We start from the raw sequence: 11019 nt of genomic DNA on the forward strand, positions 1-11019 counted from the left end.
CAGAGTTTATACATGAGGCCCCTGGTCATTAGTCCTTGCATTCACAATAATTTTTCAGCTTTTCCTTAATGCCCTTGAGAAGTGTGAAGGAATTCTCCCAGCTTCTTACATGTCCCATGTAACATCTTTGTTGGCTTCACTGGTTAATTACTTCTGTGGCGCTCTACACATATCTGGAGCACAAAGTCTTCTAAAAGCTGACTTCCAACAGACCTTAGAGTTAGACAGTCCTTGAATGTTTGGTTGTGCACTCACTTACCATCACCTTTACTAGAAATCTAGCCCTTTAAGGACCCCTGTCAGAGAGTGAAAAATGACTCATTTCTTTTACATTTGAGAATATTTAGACCAGTGGTTTTCAAACTTGGTCCTGGGGACCCCTGAGACTGCAGGTTTTTGTTCCAACCAACTTCCATTTCTCAATGGACAGCTGGCCTAATTAAGTGAGTCATTATTTCCCTGTTTCTGTGTTTTGGGGTCAGTCTAGAAGTTACAAAATTATGTTTGGTAAATTTTGAATTAAAACATACTAAGCAGTTAGATGGGAAATATGTACAGTATTTTGTTTTTGTTTGACTTGTTAACAGTATTTTCATCCTGATTTTCATTCTGTTTTTCCAGGTTTTCTGGTTATTTAATTCATTTTTTCCTAATTAGTGGGTCTGACTCTGAAGTAGTTGCATCTTTCATCACCCCAGGTGTCTGCTCTGGTTGTTGTTAATTGTCAATGTTAGAGTCAAATGAAGGGAGCAAACTATGCCAAAAAAGGGAAGCATAGTAGGAAAACAACAAATGAGAGTTAAGCAATTAAAAATATATATATATATATATATATATATAGAAATATTTCTTATTTTCTTATAAATGTAAAAACCATACTGCTGTGCTTTTCTCATTGCAGAATCAAAAAAGAGAAAAAAAGACCAGTTAATTAAATGAGATCAGTTATTACCAATTATTATCTCTGATTGTAAATCTGGTTGGAACAAAACCCTGCAGCCACAGGGGGTCCCCACGACCAAGTATGGGAACCACTAATTTAGACTGTTCTTGTTTATTAAAGACTTCTACCTCATGAAGTAAATCTCTTGAAATTATATTTCTTATGAACACTCCTAAACAGATTACTTTTGACTTTTTTAAATAATTTAGCTTCTTAATGCTCCTAAATTTTAGAAATATAAAATAGTAGTATAGTACTACATGAATACATTAAGTGAAGGTCAGCTGTCAACAGAGGACTGATTTTAGGCCAAATGGTCACTAGGGAAAAAAGAAACAATAAAGCAGATTAAAGTGCATTTAATCCATAGCTGCATGACCAAACAGCAGCCCTAAACTTCGCACAATGTATAAGATGTATGATATTGTTTATAATTTTGGGTCCATGTAACCACTGATGGATGCGCATTGAATGTATCCTTGGTAATGACACGTCCATTTTGAGGTCCTGTTACTTGTCAGGAAGTGCGAAGTTAAGATGGAAGTGACACAGCAGATAATGAGAAATACTTAGTAACAACCAATTACAATAATCCTCTTTCAATTATTACAAAGGAATTTTAGTATGGACAGCAGCAGCAGCTCTCACACGAGCATGCTGTGTTATAGTAATGTGTCTAAAGCCTTGATTTAAATGTGGTAGCTGACAGGACCACTTTTAAACATGTACTTAGATGTTTTATAGAGTTTGGGGACCTGATAGCTTAGCTGCAAATCGAATAATAGATTTATATGCATTGTGAATTTTAAGCAGTCTTGTATCTTGTGATTGTAGTACATATTGTGGAGTACAAATGGGGTGTAAGTAGGTTAAATGTATTTTGCTGTATTTTTAGGAACATTTTCCTCATCTGATTTTATTAAAAATCAATTGTATTTATTGTTTACTTTCTTTTTTGTTTGGCATCATACTGTTTTTCACAAGGACGCTTCCCAATTACAGTGTGTCACTGTGCAAGTGTCACTTGATCATCTATCAGATGCCACTCTTTTAAGAGTCTGGAGATGCAGTGCAAACTTTGCATTTTGTCTTTAAAATGAAGGAAAGACTCTTTTTAGTAAGAACAAAATATGCTGATTGTTTTGGAATTGCAGGTATCCAACTAAAATTAAAGATTATGGTATTTGATTTGCCCTGTAGTGAAAGTTTGCTTAATTGGATTTACCACTAATTGTCCCAAAACTATGACTTTTGAAATAAATAGAGATTTACTGTTTTTTATGTAGTCACAAGGATATGACAAAACCATATACCAATTTATATTTCAATATGATGATTTAAAAATGAGTTCTAAACTTAACTGGAAGCTGGTATGGTGATTTAACAAATTGGGTTAACATGGTTTTACTTATTATGATTTTTGCTGTCATGGTTTGAATTAAAAGAAAAGTTGCAATTGAATAACTTGAACAAACAACCATAAACTGATTGGTACAAATAAATTAGCCTGAATGAAGATACTGCATGATTTAAATGATATTGAATTAAATGAAAATGATCTTTCTAAGGTGGAGAAAGCAGGTCTTACATAAGTTGGAAATTTGGTGAATTAAGTGACACAATGAGATGTGCTGTAGAATGTGACATGTGAGATCATTGGCATTGATGTTGGCTTTTTAGGTGACTAAAAGAATTATGAAACATAGCCAAGACACTTGAGTTTGGGAATATTTGGAAGCTGTATACAAGTTAAATATGCCAGCTGAGCAGAATATACAGTACTGTAGATGGCAGTGGCAACAAGTGAGAAAAGTGGTAAGAGAATACAGGGGGTCTAAGGCAGTTGGTGAGAGGGGGACACATGGTAGCTACATTCAGGGCTGACTGTGCCACCTAAAAATAGGACATAGAAATCTGTTAGACAGTTGCAAACGTTATAAATGTGCCAAGAGAACACATTAAAGATAATAACTGGACTCAATGTGGCACTTAGAGTGGAAGAAGTACCTGCTCCCTAGGAGATGGCAAACTTGCTCTCCCTACAATTTCTTGAGTGACTTAACACTAAGTGCAGGGTATGTTGTAATTATATTCTTTTGTACTCTCTAGGTGCCAATGACCCAAGGGATGCCTCTGCAGTCATACCAACAAACAATGATGCTGCCCAGTCAGTCGGGACAAAACCCACTTCCATCAACTGGCATCCCGGTTTACTGCAGCATGGTGCCTCCTTCTCCACCAAGCAGCCTTCGGCTGGTCAGCCCACATTGTCCCTCCAGCAATGTGTCGGTAGTCCCAGCCAGCTGCAGGACAAACTGTGCGGGCATCAGCAGTACAGGGTGGCAGGTGAAGTACTGAGGCATGCCCAGGTTAGACGGTGCATATTCTTCCTACTGCATATCACCACTGTGTAAATTGTAATAAATCACGATTGGATTAGTTTTGTACTTTGTGCTGACTCGTGAGAAATATTTAAGAATAGAATAAAATGCCCTTGTACCAAAGCTGTAATGGACTGAAGAAGCACTGAATGGAAGAAATTGTTTCTATATACAACAGAGTTTTATATGCATAAATCTATCTATCTATCTATCTATCTATCTATCTATCTATCTATCTATCTATCTATCTATCTATCTATCTATCTATATATCTATCTATCTATCTATATATCTATCTATCTATCTATCTATATATATATATATATATATATATATATATATATATATATATATATATATATATACAGTATATATATATATATATATATATATATATGTGTGTATATATATATATATATATATATATATATATATATACACTGTATTGAAGTGTTTAGCACAATAAAGCTATTTGACCTCATGGAGAAAGGTCACCTTTCTACTTACTGCCTCCTCTCTTTGCTGTTCCTGTGTGTGCTTTTGGTTTTCAGGGGAAAACTGCCTTCTACTGGTGAGCTTTATAATCTGCAGTCATTCTGTTTGAAGGGAAATGCTGTGTAAAATTGGAATCAAAGAGCACCAACTGGTATGTGATATAAGGTATCCACTACCTATAGGAACCAAACTTCTACACAGTGCCTCCAATAAAGACTGGATCATCTTTCAGGATATAAAAAATGAAGCAAGTCTCTTCCAGTGGTGCCCGTATGAAGATCACACTTAAAGTTTAGTGAAAAGGGAATGATCTGCTGAAACCATTTTGCATAGAGTATAACTGGAACCCAGGCCTGTGGTGCCTTCTAAGTGTGACATGGCCCCCAGGAGATCCAAAGAATACAGGTGAAGTTGCCCAACTTATTGTGTAGTTATGAAAGGGAGATATACATGGCTGCACTATTAAGCCCAGCCATCACAAGTAACAGGACCCACACACAAAGACTATCTGCATAGTGTCCCTGGTGGTGAAACACCTTTATGAAGAGCCAGATGGTGATTCTGCCATTTAAAAACCATTTCTGCATAGGCTGAAAATGTGCAGAACTGGTGCTCTCAGGGAAGCCACACATAACCAGCAGCACATGAGTAAGCCATGCTCTTTTGTGAAAGGTGTTTCACAAAGTACAGCTCTAAATGACACTTCTTCATTAGTGCTCTGCACTGCTTCCAGTCTCAATGTTCAATAACAAAGTCTTTGTTGTTACCCATATATGTCTTGTATATCAATGAATGTTTAAAAAGGCAAAGCAAAATGAGTCAAAAGAAAGTATGATGAAGTGATTGGATTCAATGTAGGCTGTACAAAAACAAGATTATATCAAGCTTTGTCAGTGGCTAAATGTAGACATGTTGCATTTGTCCTGTCAAAAGGTAATCACTTGGTCCCTGAGCAGATAGGTAAAGAAAGGTATGTAGTGACCAGGTACAAGAGCTAAATGACATCCCACTTTATTAGGTGCATGAGACAATAGCATCAGTGTACTACACTCTGGTACTCCTCAGAACAGCTACTGAACTGAAATGCACAAATTACTCATTACGTTTCTTATCAAAGCTCTTGTTGTAGCAGCATTTGGAAGGAGTGACAGAAAACAATAGAGCTGGATGTGAGGACTTGGTACCTTGATCCAAATGAACTCCTCCATCAGATGGCCCACTGGAAGAATCTGCAAGTTGCTGGAATTTACTAAATTTGAAATCAGTTACATGACTTAAAATAACAGTAATGTGATAAAGTGTTTTGTCAGATAATTGCCACATGTAGACATATAGGCAGCATGACAGTGTCACTGTCACAATGGTACTTGGAACTTTATACTTAAGGTTACATGCAAGTAGGTTAACTAAGAAAAGCACTTATTACTATTCACTTATTGTGCTTCAAATTATATGAAGCTGTTCAAATTCATCTATACGCACTCAGTTGTGCCCCAAAGGGACTGGCTTAGCAATGTTCTGTACTGTTGTGTTAGGAGCGTGCTCATTGGGAAATGTATTATGCAAGGCCTTGAGCACAGTAATTTCATTGTCATTACTCTTTCATAAGAGACTGGACTGGGTCAGGAAAAGTCGTAATATATTTGGATCTCTCAAGAGAGAGGCAAAAAAAAACCAAGCAATATCGTAATCTTCTGTCACTCATCTTCCAAGCAGTCTATGAGCCACCCACTTTGTTTACTGACTCTCAGAATATATCTCATCTTCCAGACAAAATACCCTTTACCCTTATTCTGTCTGTGCATGTGTGTCAGGGTAATACCACAGTGATGGACCTAAAGATTCAAGGCAGAGACGAAAGCACAGCAATTTCACATAGATTCCTAGGGATTGGTCATGAACTCTGAAGCGCACTGTCAGGCTTTAGAAGATCCACTTAAGTGAATGGAACCAAGAATCCAGCAGGATAAATGAGCACATGCCACATCCATCCTTGATGGCCCACTGCCTATTTTTAGTGGCTAAATGTGAACCTGATCATTTCAGAATTCCACCTATTAAATTTTGCAGCATGTGTGCAAAATTGCAATCTTGCAGCTCAGGGGCTGCCCATTTGGGATCTGAGCAAAAGCCAATAAAGACTTTGATTTTTAGCTGAGGCTTTCAGCTTTAATTAATTAAAAACACGAAACAGAATTGGGCTGCTTTTTAATGAGTGTAATGATGAGAACATAAAAGCCAGGGGTTTGATAGCAGTACATTTACAAAACAATTATATGGGATTAATGCCATGGGAACAGGCAAGATTAAAGCAGCCAGGAAGAGCAAGCCAATCAGAGCGAAAAAGGGGTGTCACTTATACAGGGCCCCCCATTATACCAACTCAACATAAAATAAAATGTTGCATAGATAACCTGGAGCTGCTCACAGCAACGTGAGACCTCTGAGCCAGAAGACAAGCATCCAGTCCTACTGCTCCCCAGGCCATGTGCTCATTACTAATTCTCTCTTTCATTCCATCTGAAGTGCTTGGTGAAGATTGCAGGCTCATGAAAAACACTCTAAATACAGACTCAGGATGTGGAGCCAGAGTACTTAGCATTACATAATTTTTAGAACATTAGAACAATCTAGATGAGAAGCCATTCAGTGCAACAAAGATCACCAGTCCTATCCACTTAATTCTTTTAAAAAAACATCATGTTGAGTTTTGAAAGTTCATAAAGTCTTATTGTCTACCACACTACTTGATAGCTTATGCCATGTATCTATGCTTCTGTAAAGAAAGCCCTCTAATGTTTGTGCGAAATGTACCCTTAACAAGTTTCCAACTGTGTCCCTGTGTTCTTGATGAACTCATTTTAAAATAACAGTCTCGATCCACTGTACTAATTACCTTCATAATTTTAAACATTTCAATTATGTCACCTATTAATCTTCTTTTTCTTAAACTGTAAAGGCTTTTAATCTTTCTTCATAATTCATCCCCTGTAGCCCTGGAATGAGCCTAGACACCCTTCTCTGGACCTTTTCTAGCACTGCTAAGTCCTTTTTGTAGCCTGGAGACCAAAACTGCACACAGTACTCACCTTGTACTCTTGTACTCCACTAATAATAATAATAATAATTCATTACATTTATATAGCGCTTTTCTCAGTACTCAAAGCGCTATCCACACAGGGAGGAACCGGGAAGCGAACCCTCAATCTTCCACAGTCTCCTTACTGCAAAGCAGCAGCACTACCACTGCGCCGACACTAGTACTCCACACACCATGCTATATAACCTAACATTCTGTTAGCCTTCTTAATGGCTTCTGAACACTGTCTGAAAGTTGATCGCATAGAGTCCACTACGACTCCTAAGTCTTTCTCATAAGGTGTACTCTCAGTTTTCAGACATCCCATTCTGTATTCATACCTAACATTTTTACTTCCTAAGTGTAATACCTTACATTTACTGACATTAAACTTCATCTGCCACAATTCTTCCCTATCCTGTATGGTGTCCAAGTCCTTTGTAATGATTTAACAGATTCCAGATTATCTGCCAATCCACCTATCTTGGTTTTATCTGCCAACTTAACCAGGTTATTGCTTATATTTCTATCCAAATCATTTATATATTAAAAATTGGGGGCTTTGCCCCCTGCTCACTTTGCTTGCCCCCACCAACATCTTCCCTCAGTGGCGCGCTACGCGCCAGCCACTTCACGTCTCTGCCACTCACGTTGTGAAGTGTGTGGGGGGGGGGGGGGCGCTGAACACACACTAAGGAGATGCGGTCAGATCAGCTGCTGGCCTCCTGCTGCTGTCAGGCTGTGTGTTCTGCTTGTCGTGCTGCGCATCGATCATTTAAAAATCTTTACAGCAGCTGTCCTTTTGTCTCACTGTCTTGTCTCATGTGCCGTTAAAGTGTCTCTCGGTGGACGTTAAAGTGTCTCCTTCCAAGTCTTCCAAGATTGTTTTTATAATAGAGAGAAAGCAGCGGCCCTAGCACTGACTCCTGTGGAACACCACTCTTAACATCAGCCAATTTTGAAGAGGTTCCACGCACCATCACCCTCTGCTTCCTGTGTCTGAGCAATTCTGCACCCATCAAAAACATCACCCTGAACTACCATTTCTTTTAGTTTGATGCCCAACCCCTCATGTGGCACCTTATCAAATACTTTCTGTTGAAAGATCTGTTGAAAAAAACAAACTAAAGAGTTTCCACATGAATTTGTTACTTCTAAACCTGAGGCCAAGGTAAAGTAATAATGTGTAACTAATTCCAGTGGAAGTGAATACATGGGCCTGCAACTTTACAAGCAAGTGAAATCCTGTGCATCGAAATGAAACTAAGCTAAAAATTAATTCCTAAATGGCTCATACAATATATTTGGTAAAATAAAGCTGAAAGTCTACACTTCAATCACATAATGACTGCTCTATTTTAAATCCATTGTGGCGACATACAGAGCCAAAATTATGATTATTGTGTCACTGTCCAAATACTTATGAACCTGATTGTGGGTCTCAATTAACAGGGAGAATCAGAGTACACCATCTTCTAGTTTTAGAACAACAGACATCCCTTTTTATCTGACTTTTTTTTTTGCAGCTATGGCATTGTATTCAGAAGTTCCTAAGACACAGTGTGGTATAAGAGATTTCAGCCAAGACTCTCCTTCAGAGACATAGGAGAAACATCTGAGAAATCCACATGGAGAGTGTTTTTCACATCCATATTTATGTTCACATCCTTTCATCTTTATGAAAGTGAACTCAACTTGAATATTCAAAGTAGTACAGTTCCTTAATAAGTTTTCTTAAGCACTAATGAAAATAAGAATTTCATTGTACTCTCTACATGTGACAATAATGACTATATAAATCTATAAAGATTAGAAAAATTAATACTTCAGACCAAGTAGAAATCCAGAAACTTAAAGACCACTGCATGTTTGTTTTTACATCAAGGTACAATCCAAGCTGAATACAATGATATCTAGCACACCGCTTACTAAGCTGATAGTAGTACTAGGGTATTGAACCGTGTTAGCCATTATGGATGTAGTGAGAAGTTAAAGAAAATTACACCTTTTATTGTCTAACTAGAAAGGTTACAATATGCAAGCTTTTGAGGCAACTCATCGTATCTTTTTAGTTAGCCAAAAAAAGTTGTCATTTTGCTTAACTTCTAAGCTGATAGTAGAAAGACCTGCTGTTGACAAACTGCCTTGCTATTTCCTGCCACTGATGCAGGTCAAATCACTTGTTTCTGCTTATCTCCAACAATGAACCAATGTAGGTGGTCAGTACTCATGAAAATGCATCCTATTTTGACCATTTCTCAACATTGGGCATGGGTATCAGTAGGACTTGGGGTTTGTTTTGATGAATTCAATTGAAGGACACTTTTGACCCAATTCCAATTCCTACCTGACCCCACATGTCTTGAGGAATAAGGGCCACATATCAGAGTAGCTCCTCAGGTGTGTGCTGTGCAAGTGCCCCCTTAATCACTGCAGATTTTTTCTCTTCTGGCTCAATAGAAACAAGAAAATACCTAATTCAAGTAAGGTCATTCTGTAGAGAAGCGCAGGGCAACACTTTAGCAGCACCTTATTCAGGTTATACGGTGTGTGTGCCAGGGAAATTTTACACAACACACTGTGACATGAGGTATATTTAAGAATGTCACTGGGTACCACATGGAACGTTGTTGCTTCACTCCAGCCTATGGAAAATGCAAAGGGCCTGGAGGTGCTCCTCAGACACTGCACAGGCGATTTTCTTTATGCTCTGCCACCAACCTCAGTTGTTTGAGCTAAATGTTGATTGGTGAATTGTGCAGAGCAGGCCAGAAGCTGAAGGGGCTGTCATAATTCATTTAAAACTGTGGTCTTGACGCATTTCATGAGATGGTAAAGAGCTTGTGGGAAAACTGCGACAGCAAACTAGAGCAAAGAAATGCCGCGCCAAGCTGCCAGCCAGTTTGAGAAAGCTTACTGCCTCCTAATGAATGGAAACATTTCATTATGGCATTCAAGTGACAAGATCACCAGCTCCACACTATTTACTGTGTCATTGAGGACAAGAAGCTTACTCTGGATTATTGTGCTTAGCTGCAGCTTATATTAATATCTGAATTAAATATGTTGCACTAATCAGTACTGGAATACAATGGACTTTCTGGCAATCAGAGTCAGATTCAGGGATACAGGGTCACCAGAGAGGCAGCAAAGGGGAAATGACTAAATGGGCTTCCTACCATGTATATAACTGATACTTTATTTTAAATAACAGCCTTCACAGTAAAGCCCCAGCACTCTTATAAATGAGGAACATTGGATTGATGAGGTGGATGAACCAACCAATCTGTGTTCTTAATACATGTCAAGACTGAGCACCCGGGCAGTAACTGTTAATGTGATGGCTGGTAGACATTTCTGGTGGGACAGAGTAATGTTCTCTTTTCTTAATTTATACAAGTACAAATTATGTTTTTACTCCAATGTATATTATACTAATCTGTGTGCTGGAATCCCAATCCAGGCTATGTATGTAGGAAGTTTACATGTTTTTTTTGTGCATGTGTGCATGTGTGTGTTTTTATTTTCATGTTCCAACAAATATGCATGTTAGATTTTTTGGCTGCACTGAATTGCCCTATATGAGTGACTGTTTTAGAGTGGTGTGTTCTGTGAGATGTACTAACACCCCGGACCTACACTCACAAGCACCTGCTCCCTGTGAAGCTAAAATCGATAAGTGAGTTCGAAAATGGATGGCTGTAAGAGACAAAGCACTAAGTCTCCTAGTTAAGTCTGGTCAAGGTTGCATATACTGAACATACTGAGTAAACATGCTTTTGAAAGCACTACATAAAATGAAACAGAGGATTAGATGTTGTGATGTTCAGCAAAACCTGTCTACATCTCAGACACATGGGACAGTAGTGCATGGGTGGGACATCACTGGCAGTGCTCAGAAATGAGTGACCCAGCTGATCCGCTGTTTGAGTGGGCTGGAGAAAAGAAACATGCGCTGCCTTGGGACATCTGACCTAGGAGCTGAAATGGAGCAGTTTCAGCTTCGTTTGTTGAAATGTTGAAAAGGCTCACCTGGAGCACAGCAACTAATGGCAAGCGAGCAGAGAACTGCAAAGCCAGGACTTGCTAATTAAAAGCAACAACACAACTGACATTTTTTC

General features: G+C 38.5%; 1 protein-coding gene across 9 annotated transcripts in view; it reads left to right on the top strand.

The window, feature by feature from the left end:
• Positions 1-3583, top strand: part of arpp21 (cAMP-regulated phosphoprotein, 21) — a 511143-nt gene extending 507560 nt beyond the window's left edge. For 5 of the 9 annotated variants that reach the window (XM_051935899.1, XM_051935897.1, XM_051935898.1 and 2 more), the window contains one exon: positions 3053-3583. In XM_051935899.1, the coding sequence (XP_051791859.1) occupies positions 3053-3301 (249 nt within the window). In that variant the 3' untranslated portion in view covers positions 3302-3583. The remainder of the gene's footprint in view (positions 1-3052) is intronic. The other 4 variants (XM_051935894.1, XM_051935896.1, XM_051935895.1 and 1 more) reach the window with 1 other exon arrangement.
• Positions 3584-11019: the final 7436 nt, after the last annotated feature.

Source organism: Erpetoichthys calabaricus, chromosome 13 (genome assembly GCF_900747795.2).
Source record: "Erpetoichthys calabaricus chromosome 13, fErpCal1.3, whole genome shotgun sequence".
NCBI lineage: Eukaryota > Metazoa > Chordata > Cladistia > Polypteriformes > Polypteridae > Erpetoichthys > Erpetoichthys calabaricus.